The following is a 26,096-nucleotide window of genomic DNA, read 5'->3' on the forward strand; positions in this document are numbered from 1 at the left end:
TTTCTGGTCTGTTAATCCATTTGACTTGTTATTCTTTTAAATATTTAGTTGTTTCTCAAAAACCATTTTGGGACACGCCCAGGTTGACTCTGCTTTTGACTCTTTAGACTTTAATACTATGCCCGTGCAAGAGTACTTCCCAGTCTTAGGCCCATCACAACATAATCTCTTTAAAGGCTGGGACTGTCTTTTTGCTCATATTTATATGCAGGGGTATGTAGGATGTTTAAGAAGAACTAGCCCCTCTGGTTTGAGGACTTACTGAACGCTTTTCAAGCCTGTTCATCTCTCTTTGCATCTAGCATTCAACTCAGCTGGGGCTTTGTAACATACACAACAGCCAAACCCAGTGAGTGACTCAATAGATGGTCAGGTAACCAATAGGCTTCAAAAATGATGGTGAACTGGGAGTGAGGGGTGTATATCTCAAGTGAAGACTTCCCCTGGTGGAATGGGCGATAAGAACAGTTTACTCCAATGGCCATGAAGATGGCTGAAGGATGCCTTGTGGAGGGCTTTGAACTTGATCTCACATTGAAGACACCAAGGTCATCCAATGCATCTCATGCTAGTTATCCTGTCTTCTGTCTTGCTACTGGATTTCCATGACTGGAAAAGAGGACAAAGCTGCTGACTTTGTACAACTCTGCCTTATTTAAATCCAAATCAGGCAAGAGTCAAGACATCACCTTGTCATATCATTGGTCCTCTTTGAAAACCAAAAATAAATATTCTTGTCATACACTTAGCAGAGTGCCAGAACACAGCAAAGTGCTTAATGCATGCTTATTGCCTATCTATAAAGACTGGAGTCTAAACAATACTAAGCAAAATAAACCAAAAAAATCAACAATGGCAGATAAATAGTAATTTATTAAAATCAATGTCTCCAACAATAAAAAATTAAATGACATTAAGGCATCTTTTACTCCATTACTGTGTGTTCAGTAAAGATTTTTTTTTTAAAAATACAAGAGAGCAACATCTGTACAAAATTCTTTCCAATGCATTTGGCAGAATTATTTTTTTCTTAAGCTATATATTATGAAAACCTCTCATGTTTAAATCTCCCAATACATCAATATTGAGAAAAATATAATTTAGATTTATCTGTGAGAAGACAGCAGTTCTCTGCAAAAGAACAAAACATGGAAAGTAACTACATACAGATGCGAACTACATGAAAAAGATCATGGTGATATTCAACCACTAGCTTTCTCTGAAGCAATTTAAACATCAGTAATTCAAGGGAATGATAGATGAAGACATAAAGTGACAAGCCTATTAATATAGCTCATGCTGCCAAATAATTTCACTCTTACTGTTTACTCCACTGAGATGAAGACTTGAAATGGGTATGCTTGATAAACAGCTTTATTCTAATTGGCTTTACATTCCCTTAAAAAAGTCACACCCTAGAATAAGACAGTATAAATTAACACTGCATATATCTTCATTTACTCTTCTTGATATTTGATCACTTATAAAGCTTAACAGGCTCCTGAAAGGACACTGCACATTCTTGGTGGCATGTTTTACCTTCCTTTAAGGCAAATTTGTGAGAATAATGAAATACCAACAAATTTCTGCATGAATTTATGATCTAATTACTTAGGAACATACAAAAACTTATGTTTATAAAATGCCACTTCAATAGAAGGAAAAAAAAGTTGACTTCAGTTACTGTATTAAAAGACGGTGTTTTCTTGTATCAAGTTTCTTTCATTACTCATCATCTTTAGAACCAGTTTTGCTTAACTATAAAAAGAAAAGAGAAATATTAAGTTTTGCTGTTACGTTATTTCTACTTCACTTCAAATTAAAAACATTTCTAATGCAATTGGTAACAAAGTTTACATATTTTGAAAATTCTAAGTTTATTCTGTATAATTACTTCAAACTTTAGACTACTTTAAACATTTAAAACTACAGGATTCAGTAAATGTTAGGATATAACTATCAATGGGAGACATACAAATTACATCTGAAACAAAAATTCTGAGTATGCAAATACAGATAAAAGATGAAATCGTTATAAATTATCTTTTATTTTTTAAAAGGAAAAATATATATAAGCACTTCTAGGACTCATAAATGGATTCCATTATGGTACAACAGGAACCAAAATGAAAAACTAGGCAATTAGTAAAAATTTATAAATTCAGAAATGTGAAAAATACAAAACACTTTAGTGAGCAGACCCTGGGTACAAACTTCTAGGCAGAGCTTCAGTGGTTATTCCTTCTTACTCTGATATCTTTCCTCTTATTTTTTCATTTCCTTTGGTCAGTTTGGTCTCAGATTCTACCAGTATCTTTTAAGTTTGCATTGGAAACCTTTCAGCCTACTTTCCAAAAAATATTTATACCTTACTTAGAAGAAAGGAAAAAGCTGTAATTGGGGAGCATGGATTACTCAATTGGGAGGGATATTAATAACATAAAAGCAATAGGAAGCTAAGATGAAGGGATCTGAGAATGGTACTGAAAGGGAGGAGTGAGGATGCTAAAGAAATACTGAACTTGGGACAGTTAGTTGATGCAGTGGATAGAGCACCAGTCCTGAAGTCAGGAAAACCTGAGTTCAAATCTGGCCTCAAACACATAACACTTCCTAGCTGTGTGACCCTGGGCAAGTCACTTAACCCCAAATGCCTCAGGGGGAAGGGGGAGAAATGCTGAACTTAAAAATGTCTAAAACCCTCTTCTCTTTTCTATATAATCTAATAACTGTTGTCTAGGATTCAAGCTTCATGCTAATATAGTTCTCCCATGTTACATATTTAATTAAATGACTGCAATGCAATTGTTGCAACAAATGAACTGTTTTTAGGAGTATTGTAAAAGTACTGTCCTAGCAAATTTCAGATCTAATGAATCTGGGAAAAAAGTACGTAAAATTTAAAGTTGACTAAAGTGTTCAAAAGAATGAATCAAAGACAACAGGTTGAAACAAAGAATTAATTAATGTGTAATGTTTAATGTAACTGTCAGGATGGGCACTTTCCTGGGAACTGTCATGGTTTAAGAAACCAATTCATAAAAATTTCCATGGCTTAACCTATATTCCAAATATAATTTATAGACAAATTTAACAGTGTACAATTAAAAATGCACTGATTTATCACTATAGAAATTTGAGGTCTTCTAGTCAAACACAATCAACTTAACTTCTCTAATTTGTCCAAGGTTATACAATTAGCTAACTAAAGAGGAAGGATCAGAACCCTTGTTTAAATGTTCAATATGCTCTGCTTTGAATAAAGGATCAAAGATTCAAGCTGAACACATGCTCAGCCAAATTGAAAACAAAATACTCTTAACATAGAGCTAAACACAAGCCCAAACCTATAAGCCATTCCTCAGGTTTTATATGCATCATGTAAGTTAGCCAATCAAAGGAGGAAGTTAGGGATGGGAGGAGGAAGTAAAATGGGATCCATCAGCAGATCTGGAACAGGAAGCAGCTGAAGTATCCATTTCCAGATCTTGGAGTAGAGGATGGGGCTGTGGTGAAGTGACAGGCCATGACAATTTGTGTGCCTGTTTGCAAAAGAGATTTCTTCCCCCTTTTCCTCCCCATTCATTTAAGGGAAGACAGGAAATAGAGAGGAGCAGCTTGGTAGTAGGGTAGATGGAGCACCAGACTTGGAATTAGAAAGACATCCTCATGAGTTCAAATCCAGCCTCAGACACTTACTAGGTGTATGACCTTGGATAAAATTTGATCTTTTGCTTCAGTTTCTTATCTGTAAAATAAGCTGGAAAAGGAAATGGCATACTCAAGTATTTTTGCTAAGAAAACCCTAAATGGAGTCACGAAGAGTCCGACATGACTGAAATGACTCAAAACCAGGAGAATGTTAGCTTCAGGAACTCTCTTCCTCACCTTACTTGTCACAAATAACTCCTGGCTATCTTTTTCATTTAGGGCTGGGTGATCTCAGAGTATACTATAGCTCCCTGGTCACCCCTGTCCCAGAAGTGCCTCATACTCCAAAAGCACAACTTCTTCTCCAAAATTCTAATTCTATCTCTAATTAGCGGAATCTCAAGGGCTTGAGGAGCATTTCTGAGTAATTCTTCTTAAATAACATTAATTCTGACTACAGATAGAACAGTCAAGTGCTGGGACTGAAGACAGGAAGATTGGAATTCAAATCTAGCCTCTAACTGGGTGACTTCTGGGCAAATCACTTAACAAATCAGCTCCATTTCCTTGTCTATAAAATAGGGATAATAATAAGAATACCTACTTCCCAAGGTTGTTGGTAAGATCAAGAAAAAGCCTTATATGTAAAATGCTTAGAATAATGTCTGTCACATAGAAGGAATTTAATAAATGCTTATTCCCTCCTTTTCCCTCTCCTCCCTACTCTTCCTATCCATTGCTACAAAGTGACCTGGGAGGGAAAAAACCCAAATATTTAATAATACTCACATGCTGAATGTACACAAACGTCAGACACCAGTCAAATCCAAAGGTTGTTAGGGGAGAAAATAAAAAAGAAGTTACATATAAGTTTCATTATGATACCAATAACTACTGAAACTAAGATAATAAAACACTTTGTATTTTAAAACATACCTTAACCACATCAACCCAGTTCCAGCCTCGTGGAAGTTCACCTTTGTGATCTACAGAATTAAAAAAAAAAAATTTATCTCTATATATCTATCTATATATATATCATCCTCTTTTCTTTTTTTTAAAGTCATTTTCAAGAAGAGCAAACTTTATACATCAATACTAAGAACAAAAATCACTTAGCTATATAATCACTTTTAAAGAAGAGTACTAAAGATATTTTTTAAAAGTTCATTAGTGTTCAATTGAATGTTCAATTAATGGTGAACTGAACTTGATTATAACTAAGTTTAAGACTATTATATACTTTTCCAATGTGAAAAACAGACAAAATGCCTAGTATGGGAAGAAAAAGTAATTTTATTGTTTATATTTATGACTAAAACTAATGTTTGGACAACTTTGTTTGTTTGTTGGAACAAAATGCTTGAATAATGTCCAATTCCTTCGAAAGCTAATGACAACTCTGAGCAAAGGAGGATTTTATGAAACAAGTAACTGACTTCAAAAATATTTTTATTGCACAATTGATATTATGTATGTTAATATAAAAAATGAATTTTACTTATGAAATTGAATAACTATGATGCTAGTGGGGTTTTAGCTCTTCTCACACCTCTCAAATCTAATACTTCATTTAGTTCACCAGAAGGACTAGATGAGCATATCTCCAATTTTGGATATCAGCTTTTCTTCCTAGAATATTAAGAATCTATTTTTAAGGTAGTTCCAAGTCAAGAATATTTATGACACACACACAACAAAAAGAAGACAGAACTACTTATTTTGAACTAAGTCGACTGGGACTATGTAAGTCTAACTTATAGTTGTTTTGGAGAACTTTTTTTTTTTTTGGCCTCTTCTTTTCTTAGTAAATATGAGACTGTGACAACTCCTCAACCAATCTGTGATACCCAAACAGCACCAAGACAAAGAAAAAAACCTTCTGAAGAACCAAAAGAGTGCTTAGTCATGAGACTCACCAATGACTTAGCTAATAAAATGCATGTTTGAACTTACAGGTGAAAACTGTTTTTATCATTGTTTCAATAGTTGCCAAAGAAGAAATATATGTAACCATTTTACTACTACAAAAAGGGACAACAGACAAATATTAAAAGAAAAGAAACTAGTGATGTTATTTAATCATATCCATTCATTTCCTAGACAAAAGTTCTCATATAACTATTATATTCTTCAAAAGGCTAAGTTTATCATGTATAATTTTGAGAAATTAAATGTAGTACCTCGCAAACACTTGCTTTTTAAATTATTTAACACTGTTTTGTCTCACAGAACAGTAATGAGAAAACAATAATTATGAGATGACATTTAAACCTTTTAATATTTATAGAGTGCTTTTATTTCTACCTTATATTTTTCACAACCAAGAAATTCAAGTTATCCATTTTACAACATGGGAAACTGAGGACTAAAGAGGGCCATGATTACATGACTAGTAAGAGTCAATATTTACATATTGGTTGTTTGATTTAAAGTCTAGTCTTTCTACTATATTAGCATTACCTCCAATTTTCTAACACCCACCCTAAGAATTCTAGTTGACTGGATCTAACAAATTTGAAGAAGGATTCTTAAAACAGAAAGCTTTTTCTAACACTTAAAAGAAATATATTATAAACATGAAGAAACAGAAGTTCCCAAAGAAAAGCCTGAACAAGTAAAATATAGAAGGTATTTCCATGCCATTTTTCTAATGCACATCATGCTAAAATTATAACTTTCCTGCCAATCTGACTTATGATTACCCTAACATTCACTTACCTGATTTTCAAATAGCAATATTTAGTGATGAAGTATCAATAGTAGCAATTAACCAAATTTATACTTGTGGCCCAAGGCAAAATCTGATTCTAAGGCTCCAAAAATAATATTCTGAAACAAAAATTGTTAAGTATACACATAATCATAATGAGAGGCAGTCAAAAGCTTATCTATGAGATTAAAAACAAAAATTAGTAGATCTAATACTTAGCAGTACAAACCTGTCTTGTCTGCCAGCTTCCGTTTCTGAGTTTTTGAAAGTTGTTCTTTTTTATCTTTTTTCTTACTTGAAGGAACAGTATTAGGAGTTTCAGTTGAAATAATATTGCTTATTGATGTCTGAAAAGAATAAAAACAATTCATGAACTTTTATAGCTTATATTATTAAATAAGCTACATCTTTTTAGTTCTTGAAATACTTTAACTGTATTACTATCAAATAAAAAGAAAACAGGTAAGATTAAAGTTATCTTCTATTAAATAGCTGACATCATTATACTACCAATAATTAATAAAATACTGTATTCAAAGGGTTATATAACACTTAAACTGTTATAAAAAGTACCAATGACAGCAAGATTTAAAGCACATTAAAATGATGATGGTATTAATTCCAGGGTAGATATTAAGAGCAATTAATTTACCACAACTTAGAATATTTTACATGGGCTTTAAAATGTACATCATTTATGCTACCAAGCACCTATACTTATACTTATTTCTTCAGATCATCTCAGTCTTCCTTCTAATCAATAAAGAGCATCCTCTCCAACATTATGGTCATTAAGTCATTAAGGATATTTTAAAATCCAAAATTGTGGTACAGCCTTACACTAAGAAGGTATAGAAAGCAAAAGTTACATTCCCTGTCCTTATAACCTATTCAGAAAAATGTATATAATTGTTAAGATATGATGTAGTAGTAGTATTAAAGTTACATGCTTTAAGTTCTGACAAGTTTATCTTTTAGAACTCTTTTGAATGATACTCTGTGCTAATCAAAACCACTTTTTTATTTAATGAAACCTCAAACTGCATCTTTAGGATGAATTATGGTAAGCCTATTTGTAACAAAAATAGCAGTATGATTTTAAAGCAAAAAATTATTATGTCAATAATAGGGCATATTCCATACCAATAGTAGACAGCAAACTTAAAAAAAAAAAATACCACTAAATTGCTTGAGTTATATTTTGTCCTATTTCTCCAAGAGAATTTTAAAAAGGCTTTTAATAGATACTTGAGAACAGTTTTCCATGCCTCAATGGAGCCAAATGAATATGAAGGGTATTAGATAATTTTGGTTATTGACATCTTGGTTTCTGTATGACATGTGCTAATTAAATTTTAAAATTTATTTGCATTTTACATTTGACCTAAAGCTTTTTGCAAAATAAACTCCTGGGGCATTTAAATAAAAAGAATTAGGAAAGGCTACCATAAGGACCCAAATAACATCCTCACCATGTTATTAACAGGGTGATGATTCTCCATGAACTGTTCTTTATTGTCCTTGGCATATTCAAACAATGTATATGTCATTGCAGTTCCAAGATTAACTTCAACTTCTTCCTGTAATTTAGCCAGAATACTTTGCTTTACAGCTGATGATCTAGAACATAGAATATATTTTTAAAAGAAAAGGAATTAGCAAAGTAAAAGAGAGAGACAAATGAAAACAGTAAGTAAAAAAAGCACTTACATGGTATTATTGAAAAAAGCATTCATAGATATGATTGGAGCTGTTTGTGGATATGTTTCAGTCCAAGAAACTTCTATTAAGAAGGCTTTGGGATCACCATTTTCACCTATCTGAAGAAAAGGAAAATGTTAAATAAAAAAGTAGTTACATGTTACAAAAGTCAAAGGCAATAGAAGATATGGTTATAATATTTAAAATGATAAATTATTTTCAATACTAGTACCTAAACCATGTTTTTAATATAGTTTTTAAAAGTCTTTTTGGAGTAGCCAGTACCAAAGTGGAACCAGGAACTCTGGATGAGCTCCAGCGCATTCCTAATCTGTAAGGACTTTGGTAGTTCTGGTCTCAGAATGCAGGAACACTTCATATATGTGCCTTATTTCTCTAAGTACAGAGAGAGCTCCTTCAAGAGGAGTCTTATGTCACCCAGGTAGTGCTTGGGCTCAGCATACAGTAGAAAATTTTAAAGTGTTTGTTGAAAATGTAAGAAAATTTGGATCAAAAATCCACTAATGATAGAAAAAGCTCATTTCTGTCATCATTTTCTGCCTATTGAATCATGAGATTCAATATCTAGAACCATAATATAAATATTAAGAAACTCATTCAAATTTTCATCTACTGCATTCTTCACTAAGCTTCAGAGAAGAAAATAAAAAGTAATTACACAGTATTTTAAGGTTTACAAAAATGTTGTCTTCAATTGCTCTATGAATTAGGTAGTGTAAATATTATCCTCATTTTAAAGAAGTGGAAACTGAGGCTCTGAATGGCTAAACAACTTGTCTGTGACACAAGTAGATTGAAGCAGGAATCAAATCCAACTTTCCTGTACTAGTGTTTTATTTATCACACTATGTGAGAAGTTAAGTGTACAAGAAGGAAAAGACAAACAAAATAGGGAACCCACAAACCCCCAAATCAAGTACTAAATAAATTAACTTTATTCATTCCATAAAGAAAGTTAAAAATTTTCCCCAAATACTTCTTATACTTCCATTTTCTAATTATTTAACTCTTGTTCCTCATACTTAATAAAAGAAGCAGTAAAAGAGTGAAATTTGGAAATTCTAGTACTGGACATAGTTTAATTTCTCTAAACCAAGTAAAATAGTTCCAGAAAATATGGTATAATTATTCTAGGAATAAAGTATTACACTTTATTATTATAAGAAGTTGGATAAATGATATATAAAGGAGAAATAATACTGTTTGTTAAAGATGCATTTAATACCAATTCTATTTCAGGCAAATATTATCCTATAACTTTTACATTTATCACCTCAAAACTGGAAAATCATTTTGGGAAAATATCAACTATCCTGTGACTATATCATTGTATAATAGAAAAAAAAAAAAAAAGCCAGCCCAAGACAGTCTTGGTTATAGTCTCAATTCTGTCACTAACTGGCTGTATAATTTTCAACAAATTACTTAGCCTCTGATTTGTTTCTTCTTTGATAAAATAAGTTATTTGTTGTTCAACTGTGTCTGACTCTGTGACTCCATAGACCACAATATGCCATGCCCTTTTATCCACTATTTCTTGAAATCCAATTATGTTGTTAACATGATACTATCCATCCATCTTATGCTTTATAGTGACCTTTTCCTTTTGCCTTCCCTCTTTCCTAAAATCATGGTCTTTTTTTTTTTTTTTAAATGAATTCCATCTTCTAATTATGTGACCAAAGTATTTAAGGTTCATCTTCACTATGTAGCCTTTCAATGAATAACTTGAATTAATTCCTTTCAGTATTGACTGCTTTGTTCTCCTTGGTGTCCAAGGGACTCAGCTTCAGCACCACAGTTATAAAGTATTGATTCTTTGTTGCTGAGTTTTCTTTATATTCCATGTCTCAGTCATACATTACGTTACTACTAGAAAAAAACATAGCTTTGATTGTTGTACACATTTGCCATAGCTTTCTTTCCAAGGAGCATCTTTTAATTTCATGGTTATCTGCAGTGATCTTTGAACTCCTGAATATATAATCTGACACTGTTTCTATTTCTTCTCTATTTGCCAAGAAGTGATAGGACCCGATGCCAAGATCTTAAGTTTTTTTTTTTTTCAATGTTAAGCTTAAAGCCAGTTTTCTCTTCCCCCTTCATCAAGAGGCTTCTTAATTCTACTTTCTGCCATCATAGTGAAACTGTCTACATACCTGAAATCATTGCTATTTCTCCCTGAAACCTTCATTCCAGCTTTGGAGTCATCTAACCTGGTATTTCACATGATATATTCCATACATAAGTTAAATAACTAAGGTCACAACTTACAACCTTGTCCTAGTCCTTTCCAATCTTAAACCAGTTAGTTGTTCCATGTTTGGTTCTGTTACTTTTTGGCCTTCATACAAGTTCCCTAAGAGACAAAAGGTGATCCGCTAGAGCAGGAAATAGCAAATTACTCCAGTATCTTTGCCAAAAATGCCTCATGGACAATACTAAAATGATTTAAGAGATGATACCAGAAAATGAGCTCCTCAGAGTGTCCAAAACATTACTGAGCAAAAGTGGAGAAACAGCACTAATGGCTGGGCCAAAACCAACAGGAAGGTTCGGCTGCAAACAAAACCAGTAACAAAAGTCTGATGCTACAAAGAACAATACCGCATAAGAATCTGGAACATAAGATCTACAAACCAAGGTAAGTTAGATGAAGTCAGGTAGGAGATAGAATAACCATTGGTATCTTGAGTGTTAAGTGAACCTAAATACATAGCAATGAATAAATTTAATTCAGTTAATCACTACCTATACCACTGTATGCAAGAATTCCTTAGAAGAATTGGAACAGTCCTTATAGTTACAAGGAGGAGAAAAAAATTACTGTGATATAAACTCCAAAATGAAAGTATTAGACTATATTATATTTGATGTCTTTTTCAATTACCAAATTCTAAGAATCTATTACAATAATTTTTAAAGCCAACTTTTTGATTTAAAAAATTTCATATAAAAATCCATGATTTACTTTATGTGCTACATAAATCAATTTAAATTTTTATTTATGTACATCAATTTAAACAAGAGAAACAAATGATTAGATTAATAAAACAAAAATTAGCATCTCAACAATATCTCCTTTTGCAAAAATCAATGAATAAAACATCTATAAAAAGGAAAGTCTGCTCTCAAGTTTACATTCTAAAAGGAGAGACAGCATGTTCCTATATAAGCACAAATAAAGCACAGAACTTAGAGGGGAGAACAACAAAAAAATCTAATTTATGCTTTGTGTCTTACCCTATATTGAAATGACACTGGACTTAGTTCTCGGAAACTTTCATCACCTTCATAAATAGAACGCAATGCTTCCAGCTCCATCTAAAAGAAAGAAGTCAAATTATTCTGCTTAGTAGTAACTGGGAAACAGAAATTGGTATAAATTCACTACCTGAAATAATGTCTGTTAATGTACTTTAAAAAATTATGAACTTACTCTCTACTTGAAAACAACTATCTTTTAACAAATTTTAAGATTCAACAAATCTCAAGTTGACAGTTTAGGAGAAGCAAAGAAAAAACAATAGGTACAATTCAAAATTAAGTGAAGAAAATTTTAAAATTCCATTTAACAATTGTCTAGTACTTATGATATTACTCAGGATTGCTCAATGCATTTCATGAAAATCATAATAAAGTAATCTATTTCATGTCTTCTGAAACCTGCATTGAAAAAACAAAATCAGATAATTCTTCCCTCTCAAATACTCATAAATCAGCAAGGTTTTAGTCCATTGTTATAATCTCCCCATGACGATTACCTTCTAAAGACATAAAAACATACAGAAATATAACTTCTAATAGTAAGTTACTTCCCAAACACCAAATTTGCTTTACACACACACACACACACACATAAAGAATTTTTCTCTCAAATATTTTTTGTTATTAAACTAGTATGGGAAAAGAAAGTATTCAGTAATCTTTTCATCAATGTTTCAAAGATCATGATTTTGTAGATATAGGCACTTCCTCTGAAGAAAACTTCTTAAAATTCCCATCTTGAAAAAAATTATTATTCTACAGAACCTGGTGACAAACTTCTATGACCTTAGAATGGTCCTTGAACAACAGACATATAGTACACATTACTAGGCCCATATAAGCCTTTCTAATGAGATAGGACACGCTCGAGCTTGCATTTCCATAGCCAAGTGTGCAAGAGCCTAGTGGAGGGTTATTAGCACTACAGCAATATTTCAACTTGTACACAGAAAAAGGATTATATTCAAGAGATCACAAATGCACTGAAGCACCAATTACCCACTAATGCGGCATTTAAGAGTAGCAAGATATAGGTATGACATCTTAGTAAATTGAGTTTAATCTAGAATCAGTGAATTTGCTTTTAAAAATATTTGGATAAATGTGTTTCAATATAACCAGTTATTTCTAATTTTATATATTTTAATCAAATCATGAAGTATTATATATAAATGACTACTATGTGCTAGACACACACGTGCTGGGGAAATATAGAAAGGCAAAAATCAATTCCTACTGTCAAGGAACTCAGTTTAATGGGGGAGACAACATGCAAACAACTACATACAAACAAGCTTTAGAAAGAATAAAATTGAGATAATTACAGAAAATAAAAAAACAACAGTATTAAAGGGATCAGGAAAGAATTCTTGCAAAAGGTGGGATTTTAAATTTTATGAACTAAAAAAAGTTCTGAGAAGGGGTCCATAGGTTTCACCCAAAAGTCAAAGAAGCCTAAGATGAATTAAGAAATATTTCAGTTTCATTATGGGTTAAAGAAGCTTCTGGGAGCTGACGATCATTTAAAACATTGTTTCTAAGGTAAAGTTCAATTCACAGAGGGAAAAAAAAAAGATTTTAATAGACGTAACACAACTAGCTCTTTGTAAAAAAGAAACTGGTGGATGAAAAGGTATTTCTAGATATTTTGCCTTCACTTTCTTCAACTTTTTAAAAGTCACAGACTGAATTCTATTTTGGAGATGGAAAAAAAAAATAAGGCATGATAATTATCTCTCAAAACAGCTTATTCAAAGGATGAATATTTTAAAGAGCTCACTATTTCCTGGAGAATTAAATGGATTATTTAAATAGACATGTTTTAGACTTTCAAAAATATAAGTTGTTGAAACTGGCAAATATGATTTTATTAATATAGAATTGGCACTATCTCAAAAATTTAAGTTATCTCATCCTAGATAGGGCCTGAAATCTTCCTCTCCCCCCAATCCCCAACAATCCCTTTAAGTCTTTTAAGAATATCACAACAGAAAAATCTATATTATTAGCACTGCAACTGAAATTTCTCTAAGTGACATTTGTCCAACCCCCTCTCTAGAGCTGAAACATTTGGGAGTATCTGCAGATGCCCACTTCCTACCCACTGGAAAAGGTCAAGACAACCTTGTTGCACCAACAAGCTATTTTAGTGTCATGGTGAACCACCATGTTTTTATTTTTCCCCAAAATAAATGTAATTGATTCAATTTTTTAAAACTAAATTTTAAAACTGCAACTTGAAGGTAGGGAGGGACCTAAGTCCAAGTTTCCTTGGTATATGAGGCACAGACAAGTATGTGTCATATTAAAACTATTGATCACCATTTTGGTGATTTCATTCTGGGGGATCTCAAAGAACTAACTCACATAGGAATACACTAAAAATATCTTCATTTTTAAAATAATGAGCAACAGTAGAAGGGGTGTGTAAGGTTGTGTGAGGGGTTGGGTTAAGGAGGCTATTTATTTGCATCGATCCTTAATCCAGGCAGACAGCAAAGAAAAGCAAAAATCACCTCTGACCTCAAGGAGTTCACGATCCCAAGGGAATACCGGCGTCTAGGGTTCTATACCCTGAGGTCTCCCAGCTGGGAGGAGAGAGACGCAAGGTTGGAGCTGGGCTCGGCCCACCCCTTTTACAGGTCACGGGAGCACAGATTCTAAGCAGAAAAGACCTCGAAGTCAGAGTCCCTAGACCCAAGCCCATCCCCTCCTCATTTTACGGCGTCCCACAGAGGACAAGGGACTTTGTCCAAGAAGCTGCCTACCCGGGGCCACAGGGTGGGATCTTCCTACCAGGGGCTGGGGTGGAGATTGGGGTGGGTAGAAGGGTCTCCGGAACGAAGAGGGGAGGGAGAGGGAGGCTTGTAGCAGGTGCTTAATAAAATGCCGGTTGATTAGGAAGGGCGGTGCTGGTTTCAGGGTGAGAAAGACATCCTCCCCCACCTCCAGGGGCATCCTCGGGGACAAGAGCTGCTCCTGGCGCTTCCCCTTTTCAGCCCCTTAATTCCCCGAAGGGCGGGATCCTACCTCCTGGTCCTCGTTGGCGCTCATCGCTCCGGCAGCGAGGTCCTCCTCCCTCCGACGGCGAGACAGGAAACTGGGGGAGGGAGGAGGAGGCGGCCAAGCCAGGGGTCAGCACCCAGAGGCCGAAGCCCCTGGCCTCCACCACCTCGCCGAATCTCAATCCCGTCACCTCTTAGTCAAACCTAGCCCCGGCACACCAACACGCACGCGCACGCACGCCCGCCGCCTTCTCCGCGTCAAGCCCCTCGCGCCTAGACCATAACGCGCGTGCATGCGTCACGCGTTCCTCATTTTTCGCCCCGCCTTCCGGCTCGCGACGTGTGGGAGCACTGAGCCAGCAGAACAGTAGTCCGGGGTGAGAAGCGCGGGAGTGGATAACGAAAATGTTGGAGTCCTCCTCTTGCATCGCTCCTCCTTTCCCATTGGTCATTGCTAGAAGCTCCCCTTCTCCTCCCACGCGCCTTGAGAACAACCGGAAGGGGCGGGAACGCGGGTGTCGGCGGAAGTCGCGGTTCCGCCCAACTCCGCGTTCGCTTCCTGGGTGCGAGGGGGCGGGAATAGTGATGTCGACTAGGTGCCGGTGCTGAGTCTAGGTGTTGAAGGGGCCACAGCGGTGGTTGATCCACATTTGGTGACCCCGCCTCCCGCTTTTTCCTTGTCCTGTGTGTGCCGCAGTTGCAGGGGCCCCCGGAACACTGAGGTACGGGGCTGAGTCCTGGCGCGGCGATCCCCTCCCTGGCCTACTGCCTATAGGTGCTGGCGGTGTTGGGGCCGGGGCTCGGGCGGCCGGAATCGGTGGCTAGGGCCTGGGACTGGAGAGTTCTACGACGTCCTTTCCTCAGTGAGATCGGGTTTGGTAGCTGCAGTGTTTGGTGTTAGAGGGCTTGAGTTTCATTTTAGGCTCGGCCGCTTCCGAATTGGATGATCTTGGTTCAGGCGTTGTCCGACTCTCTTGGTCTCAGTTTCCTCACTTGTATAAGTCGGGGATTCGGCTAGATTTAGGAGTTCTTAACCTTTCTTGTATTGTGGACTTTTGGCAGACTGATGGACCTTTTTGCAGTCAGTCAAGCATTTATTTGGCATTGGAAGGGACCTTAAAAGGTGTTATCTAATCAAATCCTTTTTGCAGAGAAGAAAACGAGTACAACCTCATAGTTTTGTGGATACAGATTTCTACATATTCTGCCGTATTATGCATGTGCTATATTAATTAGCTTTGTGGTTCCCATTTATATTAAGTCACTACCATGCTTCATTTGAAATTCATTTCAAAATCGGTAATCCTCAAAGCTGTTAAATAAATGGGACAAGGACACGGAGCTTCCGTGAAGCCTGCCTTGATTAGTATTCATTCACTTGTCTCCTAGGGGGAAAAGATTTTGCTGCCATAGATGTGTTCATGCTTTTCTAGTCTTTCCTCCTTCCCTCCCCTCTGGCATATGTAGACTGCCATTTGAAGTGTATAACTTTTACTACAGCACAAAGGAATCTTAGGATGTAAATCACAGAGGCAAATGGTAAACACAGTTGTATGCTTCTCTATTTGACACAGATTAGGACATAGTCAGGTATCGTTTTCTCTGTATTAGTTTATCTGCTCCAGAGTTGGTTTTTGTTGCCTGTAGATATACCAGGCACTGTATTAAGGTATGCAGGATAAATCCCTCCTCTGAAGGATCTTATAGTTCTAGTGAGGGAAGAAGCACATAAAGGAAAGCTGGGAAGAAGGGATAATCATGGGGAGCTTCTGGGTGTAAGTAATATAGAGACAAGCTAAGGTGAAAGCTCATCTGTCAGAACCCAGAGTGGTGCCAAGAATAACCCCTTGTTTTTGAGCACTCCCACCAACTTACAAGTTCTATCAGGTTTTACTAAGCTGGAAAGTCTTTAATTGTTTATTCAGCTCAATTCAGTTCACACAATATCGGTTAAATTCTTTGTGCTATACAGCGTATTAGTGACTGGATGTGATGGAAAGCTTAGGTGAGCTAGGGTACCTACCTTCATGAAGTTTATAGTCTAGTAAAGGGATTCTTATTTCTATCCTTCATATCAGTAGTATAAGTACCACCTCTTATCTTTCTTTTATTAGAGTATAAAACTTGTTGAGGGCAGGGACTGGTTTTTTGTATCTGTATCCCTGGTGCTTAATAAAGGTTTATTGACTGATTAATTCTTCCATGAAACTTATCTAGTTTCAGGTTTTTTTGAGTTTTTTTTTAGGGCTTCCATATTCTTTTTATAGCAGTGGGCTACTCCCTTTTTCTTACTATATGATCAACACTCCTCTTTTCTACTTATATGCTCCATACCTCATTCTGTTGCCCTTTGGATCATCCACAATTTTGATTTGTTGAAAGTTATAGTGTTTTATGACCTGCTGCCATATAGCATTAGTACTAAAAATTGGTACTAAAAATGTTTTGTTTGGTTTTTCTGTCAGCCACTCAGAATTGTTTGATAATGATGTGTAGTTGCCCAAATGCAGTCCAGCAAGGTCACTTTTTAAATTCCCCCCTCCCTCCCCTCCCCGAGGCAATTGGGATTAAGTGACTTGCCCAGGGTCACACAGATAAGAAATATTAAGTGTCTGAGACCAGATTGGAACTCTGGTACTCTATCCACTGCGCCATCTAGCCCCCACTTTTTAGTAAGCTAATTGTACACAACAGCTATCAATAGCCAACATTTATAAAGTATTCTGTGTTTTGCAGGGTGCTTAGGCATCATTCAGCTAGTACATTGTCTTCTTCAAATAGGAGGATCTGAAAGATATTTATCTAAAGGGAATCTCTTCCTTTTGGACTCTGTACAGGACATATGTTATTAGATGATAACGATTATAGATTTACTGCTGGAAGAACTTTAGAAATCATTAGGTTCTTCTCCCCCTCTGTCCCCTTTTACACTGTATAGATTGGGAAACTTAAGAAGCAGAATAATTAGCTTAGCTGAGTAAATGTAGGTAGCTATGTAAATAGAGTTGGATTTGAACCCATATCCAAACTTACCATTTTTTCCATTGTGCATTATATCTCTCCCTGCTTTATACCTCTCTTGTTGATAATCAGGACATTTTGATCTGTGACTCTTATCTATTGAGTAATTTTGACATGTTTGGGAGTCATCTTATTAAAGTCAGATGCCTTTAGAAAACAGTCAGCAAACAATAAATTGCACTTTTTAAGCATTTGTGTGACTGAAAACTTGACCTGTAATCAATAATAATTTGCCACTCTTAATTTTTTTGGAGGGAGAAAAGTAGGGGAAAAACTTGTAGTTTCATTTGTTTAGGGAATCCTCTCTGTAAGGAAATTCCCTTTACTTATGCACTTTTTGTCTTAAAGAATTGTCTAAGGTGACTGATTGGTCGGGAGTCATAAACCAGTCTGTATCTGGATCATTTCTTGAATCCAGGTCTTTTTTCTTCATCTAAGTCTAGTTCTTAATCCACTATGTCTTATTTTTTTCTCACATGCCATCCATACAATTAAAATTCTTTTTTGATGTGCATATAAAACATTCTACGATTTTTAAAAAACAGATGTGAAAGTTGTTTCTGATTTTTCGTGATCACTTTTTTTGGATAAGAATTCTCTCTGATTTTTTCTTAATCTTGTGTTATTTTCTTTTTTTAGAGAGAACTTTAAAATTAGTGGCACAAATGCTTCCAAAATTGTTATCATCTCTAACACAGATTTCTCTGTAACATGATTTAGTCCAGCTGATTTTTTAAAGTACTGTTTCTCATATAGTACCACATTGAGATATTGGTATTAAATCATGAAGTTGTTTTTACTAGAAAGATAAGCTTAGTTTTGAACATGTTGACCTCCAGTTATTTATTGTTTATACAAGTAGAGCGGTCTTTCAGTCATTGAAGATATGAAACTGGAGGCCAGTTATAGGTCTGAGTGATTGTAAAAGATCACATACACAAAAAAAGAAAAAAGGACGGAGGGCAGAACTTTGTGGTGCAGCCATCTTAGATAGGTGAAGAAAAGATAAAGAAGTTAATTGGAGAGAGCTTTTTGGTGAATTTGACTCTTACCTTCTTTCTCGAGATCCTGAAGTCTTAAAAAATTTTTTTAGTAACGAGTATCCAGAATTGAGGATTAATAGTTTGGGAAGAACAAAGAGAGAGAGAGAAAGTATGTGTGTGTGTTTTTGAATGGGGGGGAGGGAGAATTCTAAGGTGAATTCATTACTAGTGAATCATTAAAAGTGTTCCACCATGTCTAACATATTGCTTTACTTGCCATCTACTGGAAGAAGTGGGGGAAAGGGAAGGGGAATTGGAACCTAAGATTTTGAAAGGGTCAATGTTGAAAAATTATCCTCACATATTCACGTTTTGAAAATAAAAAGTTTCAATGAAAAAAAGTGTTATGCTATGGAAAGACAAATTAAAATACACTTCCTCAGAGTGCCCAAATCATATCTGGCTGCTTCTCTTCATTCCACCTACTTAAACTCTGCTTTCTGTCTCAAGGTGCATAAACTTTTGGAGTCATTCCCAATCTTCACTTGTCCTAATCACTCTATAATGTTCTAAATTATTCTTTTTCTTTCCCACAGTTCTCTACTGTTTTCCACTGCCGCCTTGCTATTCTGACTATGATGGTTAGTTCTAAACTCAGTAGACAGAAAAGCTTCAAAATTACAAATAAAATTTTTAAGCAGAAAAGAGGATCGTGAAGCACTTAAAAATGCATAAGAAGACAACCAAAAAAACTAGAATCACAAACAAGTTAAATATTTAAAAGAAAAGCAAATGTACATACAGGCAGTTTCATGAATAAGCCTCTTCTGTTTTACTGTGTCTATAGAAATGCCTATTTTATTTTGTGTTCAGAATAAAAAAAAAAAACTTTTATTATAAAGTAGTCTTTTTTCTGAGGTATTATCTAGCTAGCACAAGGAAATAAATTCATCAATTTGTATGTATCTTATAAAGCATCCATAGTTTTATCTAGTACAGGTGAAATATCCGTTAATCTCTGTGCAAGTATAAAGCATACATGTTTTGGTCCTTTCATGAAAGCAACAAAAAGTAGAACACCCTTTTCTCCTCTGTTATTAGTGGTCATGGAAGGATTCTTTGAGTCAGAAAATTTTGAAATGTGTACAATTGAGGAATTTCTTTTCATATCATATCCTTCAAGAGCAATTGATTATGCAGGCTTTACTGTTTATTGTTCATTTGTTTTCATTTGTGTTAGAGTTTTCATGACCATATTTGAGGTTTTCTTGGCAAAAGATACTAGAGTGGTTTGCCATTTCTTTTTTCCAGCTCATTATCAGATCAGGAAACTGAAGCAAACAGGGTACTCAAAGACACACAGCTAAGTAATTTCATGAAGCTGGATTTGAGCTCAGGAAGAGGAGTCTTCCACACCCCAGACTTGAACTTTATCCACTGTGCCATCTATCTGCCCCCAAAGCTTTACTGTACATAAAAGTATATCATGTCATGCTTCGGGAGTTATACATGGTAGAGTAATTTTCCTGAGGTCGATAGGTAGGAGCAGAACTCTAGTTTCAAAGCAGGATCTCTAAATCCAGTGTTTCTTCTACTATGTTTCTTACAGAAAGAGCACTGTGTTGGATGGGAAGGTAGGATGGAAATTAGAATAAAGGCGTATCCTAGTATCCAGAGTGAACTTCCATGTGCATTAAATCTATGTCAGCAAGTGCATAATGGGAGTCTAGGACCAAAATTATGCTATGTGTAGTAATGAGGATATCTTCCTCACTAGGGTTACTATTTGACCTGGGTAATAGACCTTTGCTTCTGCCTATAGGGATCCTACAGCTCTGCAGGCCAGATGTGGCAGTTGAGGATGATTATCCCCCTCACCCAGGGCTATGAAGTTTCTTTATTTAAAGACCCACGAAACAAAGTTTTTGTTTTTACTATATTCCGGCCCTCCAATAGTCTGAGGGACAGTGAACTGGCCCCCTAATTAAAAAGTTTGAGGACCCCCTGGGCCCTAGGAGAAAGGAAAGTCCTTCTGCAGGATCCTTTGCTGATTGGTGAGGAGTATGGTAATGAGGCTAAGAATGACCTTTCATGAAACTAAGTGCTTATTGTTTGGATCCAGGTACAAGACAGCAGGCCAGACTTTTGTATGACAAACTAGATATCCTTGAAGGATAGCTTAGTGGAATAAAGATTCAGACTCAATTCCCTTTCTTTTCCATACATTCTCCAAGATTATGTCATATCACTCATAATAGCTACATTCTTAAGGTGATTGATTACATTATTGCCAAGGATAGGTGTGTGAGGGATGTAGAAGACCCTTACCCAAAATGACTACTCAGATCACTCAGTAGAAGGCAGAAAAGTTGTTTATTGAAAACCTCCAGAGGATGAGTCGTCCCATCGCGAGATAAGAAAGAGAAAACTTGCCGAAAAGCTCGCCGAAAACTCTTGTGTAGGAGGGCTAAAGAAATAGTAAAGATACATAGCTTTTATACAAGAAATTATAGCACAAGTAAGAGAGCATTGAGAAGGGGAGGGGGAAGGGATCTAATTGGTTGTTGCTATTTGGGGAAATTGGAATGGAAGGTTTCTGTTTCCCTGAAATCTCCTGATTTCAAGGAAAGAGAAAATCAGGCCTTCAAGCTTAATCAAGCAGACAGTGGTCCAGCTAATAGATTAAATATCAATAAATGTCATCAGCTCAGATTAAGTAAATATGTTTCTAGCTGGCCAAGGCTCAAGTAGATATGAGTCTGCACATATTATACAGGTCATAGGGGAAACACAGAAATAATAAAATATAGAAAAAGAATTCATACATTCCTGTAAGTTCTTCACCTTAGATCTATTCCCCACAGGTGGTTTGAGGTTTTTTGAAAAATATTGGAGGTCCCCACTATTAGTGCAATTTCTGTTACATCATTTCCAAGGGCTACATTATATCAATATCAAATATTTTGCCACCTCATTTAGGGTTTTCTTGGCAAAGATAGTAAAGTACTTCATTATTTCCTTCTTCAGCTCATTTTATAGAAGAGGAAACAGGCAAACAGCGTTAGGTGATTTGCTCAAGATCATATTGCAAATATGTGTGTAAGGCTGGATTTGAACTTGGGTCTTCCTGATTCCAGGCAGCCCCGATATTCGTCATTTTATTTGTTTATATCCTCTAAAGTTGTATCAAAAAAATCTTGTTTTAAAAACTACTAGAAATTCTGTTATTATATTGTTTAGCATTTTCTGTTCATATAACTCACTATTAAAAGGAGCTTTGGGGGTAAATCTTTTTGTATTATGAATATTCACTTTCTAATACTGATGCTTTCAATACCAATTTTTGTAACTTTTTTTTTTTTTTAATCACAGTGCATCTGTATTTTTTTTCTCCTAAAGTCCATACACCAAAACCAAATGCTTTTAAATAATTTCCTGTTCCTCCTGGTGAGACTTACATGAACTTAAGCTAAGTGAAGTGACTAGAACCAAGAGAACATTGTATATACAGCAATAAGAAATTATGTGATGATCAATTGTAATGGATTTGGCTCTTTTCAACAATGAGGTGATTCAGGCCAATTCTAGTAGACTTGTAATGGAGAGAGAGCCATCTGCATCCAGAAAGAGGATTAAGGGCACTGAATGTAGATCATAACATAGTATTTTCACTTTTGTTATTGTTATTTGCTTGCTTGTTTTTTTGTTTCTCATTTTTTCCCCCTTTTTGATCTGATTTTTCTTATGCAACATAATAAATGTAGAAATATGTACAGGGCCAGAACTTTGGAAAAGTATACTTGAAACAAAGATACTTACAAGAAGGTGTTAACTCAGTGGAATTGATAAGATGATGATTCTCTATTTTACATATACTTAGTACTTAGCATGGTGATGTAATGGTTCTCTAGTTCACACATAATCAGTATGCTATAATGATGTAATTGTAATAGGGTATTTAAGGACTGAGAAGGACGGAAAAGAGACATTCCATTTTTGACCATCTCCTGGTGGCTCTGCTGCCTCCTGCACTCCTCCACTAAGATAAACACTGGGCCAAAATAAAGATTTTAGACTCTATACCTGACATTCTCCTGGTGTCTATCTTGCTGAGACCAAGGCCCATCCAAAGGACTAAGCTAGCCCGGACATTACATTTTAGTGCCCAATGTGGGGCACAAGAAGAAGCAGCAGCGTCCAAGAACTGTTTGTGAGTAGGATCCTCCCAGAGTTCCTTTGGTAACCCACATGGAAGAAAAGGAAGAAGAGACCCACTAAGACTTTTTTAGTTGGGATAATTAAATGTGCCAACACATCAAAGGGCGAGCCAGGAGACTGATGAGAAACTTAAATGCCAATTCTGACCATAGTCCTCTTTTCCGTTTGAAAGTTTGCCTCCATGACATCTCACAAGATCAACACCTTCTATAGTATTTCACCCTACAACCATCTAGAGGTGATAGTGCTGCTTGCATTCCTCAGTGTGTGGAATCAGATAACAGCAAATGCACAAACTTACTGACCATGCTGTGGGGGAAAAATATCCATAAAACAAAAAATGGAGAATTGTTAAGGACCATGCCTAGGTGAAGGAGCAGGTCAATTCTCTGAAAGCCTCCACAGCTGTGAATCATAACATCTGAAGGCGTTGCAAAGCAGCCTTTACTGACACAGGTGTTGCTTTTGGACTGGGAATGAAATAAATTGGAGGCAGAGGGAAGAGGAGAGAGATCAGACAACAGAACAGCTTCTCAGTGGAGAGGTCAGAGAACAGTAACTGCCTCTCAGTCTCCTTGAATCATTATCCTCTCACATGAAGTGATCCATTCTACAGGTCTGAGTTAGACCATCAGCAGCTACTGGCAAGTGGCTATCGCAACATAAATATGTTTAGAAGACTTGCATATGTTTAACCTATGTTGGATTACTTTTTTTTTTTGAATAACTTTTTATTGACAGAACCCATGCCAGGGTAATTTTTTACAGCATTATCCCTTGTACTCACTTCTGTTCCGATTTTTCCCTCCTTTCCCCCTTTCTCCCCCCCCTCCCCCCCCCCTCCCCTCAGATGGCAAGCAGTCCTTTACATGTTGAATAGTTACAGTATATCCTAGATACAATATATGTGTGCAGAACCAAACAGTTCTCTTGTTGCACAGGGAGAATTGGATTCAGAAGGTATAAATAACCCGGGAAGAAAAACAAAAATGCAAGCAGTTTATATTCATTTCCCAGTGTTCTTTCTTTGGGTGTAGCTGCTTCTGTCCATCCTTGATCAATTGAAACTGAATTAGCTTTCTTTATAAAAAAGATCCACTTCCATCAGAATGCATCCTCAAACAGTATCGTTGTTGAGGTATATAATGATCTCCTGGTTCTGCTCATTTCACTTAGCATCAGTTCATGTAAGTCTCTCCAAGCCTCTCTGTATTCATCCTGCTGGTCATTCCTTACAGAACAATAATATTCCATAATGTTCATATACCACAATTTACTCAACCATTCTCCAATTGATGGGCATCCATTCATTTTCCAGCTTCTAGCCACTACAAACAGGGCTGCCACAAACATTTTAGCACAAACAGGTCCCTTTCCCTTCCTTAGTATCTCTTTGGGGTATAAGCCCAGTAGAAACACTGCTGGATCAAAGGGTATGCACAGTTTGATAACTTTTTGAGCATAGTTCCAAATTGCTTTCCAGAATGGCTGGATATATGTGTTCACGATTCCACCAACAATGTATCAGTGTTCCTGTCTTCCCACATCTCCTCCAACATTCCGCATTATCTTTCCCTGTCATTCTAGCCAATCTGACAGGTGTGTAGTGCTATCTCAGAGTTGTCTTAATTTGCATTTCTCTGATTAATAATGATTTGGAGCATATTTTCATATGGCTCTAAATAGTTTTAATTGCTTCATCTGAGAATTGTCTGTTCATATCCTTTGACCATTTATCAATTGGAGAATGGCTTGATTTCTTATAAATTAGAGTCAATTCTCTATATATTTTGGAAATGAGGCCTTTATCAGAACCTTTGACTGTAAAAATGTTTTCCCAGTTTATTGTTTCCCTTCTAATCTTGTCTGCATTTGTTTTGTTTGTACAAAAACTTTTCAATTTGATATAATCAAAATTTTCTATTTTGTGATCAATAGTAATCTCTAGTTCTTCTTTGGTCATAAATTCCTCCCTCTTCCACAGGTCTGAGAGGTAAACTATCCTATGCTCTTCCAATTTATTTATAATCTCATTGTTTATGTCATGAACCCATTTTGACCTTATCTTGGTGTACGGTGTTAAGTGTGGGTCAATGACTAGTTTCTGCCATACTAATTTCCAATTTTCCCAGCAATTTTTGTCAAATAATGCGTTCTTATCCCCAAAACTGGGGTCTTTGGGTCTGTCAAACACTAGATTATTAAAGTTATTGGCTGTTCTGTCCTTTGAACCTAACCTATTCCATTGATCAACTAGTCTATTTCTTAGCCAATACCAGATGATTTTAGTAACTGCTGCTTTATAATATAATTTTAGATCTGGTACAGCTAGGCCACCTTCATTTGATTTTTTTTTTTTTATTTATTAATTCCCTTGAAATTCTTGACCTTTTGTTTTTCCATAGGAACTTTGTTGTTATTTTTTTTAGGTCATCAAAATATTTTTTTGGAGTCTGATTGGTATAGCGCTAAATAAATAGATTAGTTTAGGTAGTATTGCCATCTTTATTATATTTGCTTGCCCAATCCAAGAGCATTTAATATTTTTCCAGTTGGTTAGATCAGACTTAATTTGTGTGGAAAATGTTTTGTAGTTTTGCTCATAAAGTTTCTGATTTTCCCTTGGCAGATAGATTCCTAAATATTTTATACAATCAGTAGTTACTTTAAATGGAATTTCTCTTTGTAACTCTTAACTGTTGGGTTTTATTAGTGATATAAGAATGCTGATGATTTATGTGGGTTTATTTTTTATCCTGCAACTTTGCTAAAGGTGTGGATTTTTTAAATAACTTTTTAGTAGAGTCTCTGGGGTTCTCTAAGTATACCATCATATCATCAGCAAACAGTGATAATTTGGTTTCCTCATTGCCTATGCTTATTCCTTTAATCTCTTTCTCAACTCTTATAGCCAGAGCTAGCATTTCTAATACAATATTAAATAGTAATGGTGATAGTGGGCAACCTTGTTTCACTCCTGATCTTATTGGGAATGGTTGTAGTTTGTGCCTATTACATATGATGCTTCCTGCTGGTTTTAAATAGATGCTACTGATTATTTTAAGGAAAAGTCCATTTATTCCTATACTCTCAAGAGTTTTTAATAGGAATGGATGTTGGATTTTATCAAATGCTTTTTCTGCATCTATTGAGATGATCATATGGTTTTTGTTAATTTGATTATTAATATGGCCAATTATACTGATAGTTTTCCTAATATTGAACCAGCCTTGCATTTCTGGTATAAATCCTACTTGATCGTGGTGTATTATCCTGGGGATGATTTTCTGTAGTCTTTTTGCTAATATCTTATTTAAGATTTTAGCATCAATATTCATTAGGGAGATTGGTCTATAATTTTCTTTCTCTGTTTTCAACTTACCTGGTTTAGGTATCAGTACCATATCTGTGTCATAAAAGGAATTTGGTAAGACTCCTTCATTCCCTATTTTTTCAAATAGTTTATAAAGCATTGGGGCTAATTGTTCTTTGAATGTTTGGTAGAATTCACATGTA

General features: G+C 35.6%; 2 protein-coding genes and 1 long non-coding RNA gene across 3 annotated transcripts in view; 1 reads left to right on the top strand and 2 right to left on the bottom strand.

Annotated features, from left to right (window-relative positions):
* Window positions 1–853: 853 nt before the first annotated feature.
* On the bottom strand, window positions 854–4,426 carry LOC127541367 (uncharacterized). Its single transcript, XR_007948457.1, has 2 exons — window positions 3,700–4,426; window positions 854–1,758 (listed from the first exon to the last, which is right to left on the bottom strand). It is a non-coding gene; the product is annotated as an uncharacterized LOC127541367 (long non-coding RNA).
* Window positions 4,427–4,551: 125 nt separating this feature from the next.
* On the bottom strand, window positions 4,552–14,663 carry RWDD4 (RWD domain containing 4). Its single transcript, XM_051966700.1, has 6 exons — window positions 14,384–14,663; window positions 11,330–11,410; window positions 8,075–8,184; window positions 7,837–7,984; window positions 6,594–6,711; window positions 4,552–4,637 (listed from the first exon to the last, which is right to left on the bottom strand). Exons 1-6 carry the CDS (start codon window positions 14,405–14,407, stop codon window positions 4,552–4,554), a joined length of 567 nt encoding a protein of 188 aa, XP_051822660.1. The 5' UTR covers window positions 14,408–14,663.
* Window positions 14,664–14,927: 264 nt separating this feature from the next.
* The window catches only part of TRAPPC11 (trafficking protein particle complex subunit 11), a 74,757-nt gene continuing 63,588 nt past the window's right edge, over window positions 14,928–26,096 (top strand). Inside the window, exon 1 of the mRNA XM_051966654.1 lies at window positions 14,928–15,080. The gene's annotated coding sequence lies outside the window, so the exon portion shown is untranslated. The remainder of the gene's footprint in view (window positions 15,081–26,096) is intronic.

This window comes from Antechinus flavipes, chromosome 6 (genome assembly GCF_016432865.1).
Source record: "Antechinus flavipes isolate AdamAnt ecotype Samford, QLD, Australia chromosome 6, AdamAnt_v2, whole genome shotgun sequence".
Classification (NCBI taxonomy): domain Eukaryota; kingdom Metazoa; phylum Chordata; class Mammalia; order Dasyuromorphia; family Dasyuridae; genus Antechinus; species Antechinus flavipes.

Coding starts and splice junctions, on each gene's coding strand:
- RWDD4 (XM_051966700.1), bottom strand. CDS start 14,407: ATGAGCGCCAACGAGGACCAGGAG. Junction 11,411..14,383: donor GCGCCAACGAGGACCAGGAG/GTAGGATCCCGC, acceptor TCTTTCTTTTAG/ATGGAGCTGGAAGCATTGCG. Junction 7,985..8,074: donor GCTTTTTTCAATAATACCAT/GTAAGTGCTTTT, acceptor TCTATGTTCTAG/ATCATCAGCTGTAAAGCAAA.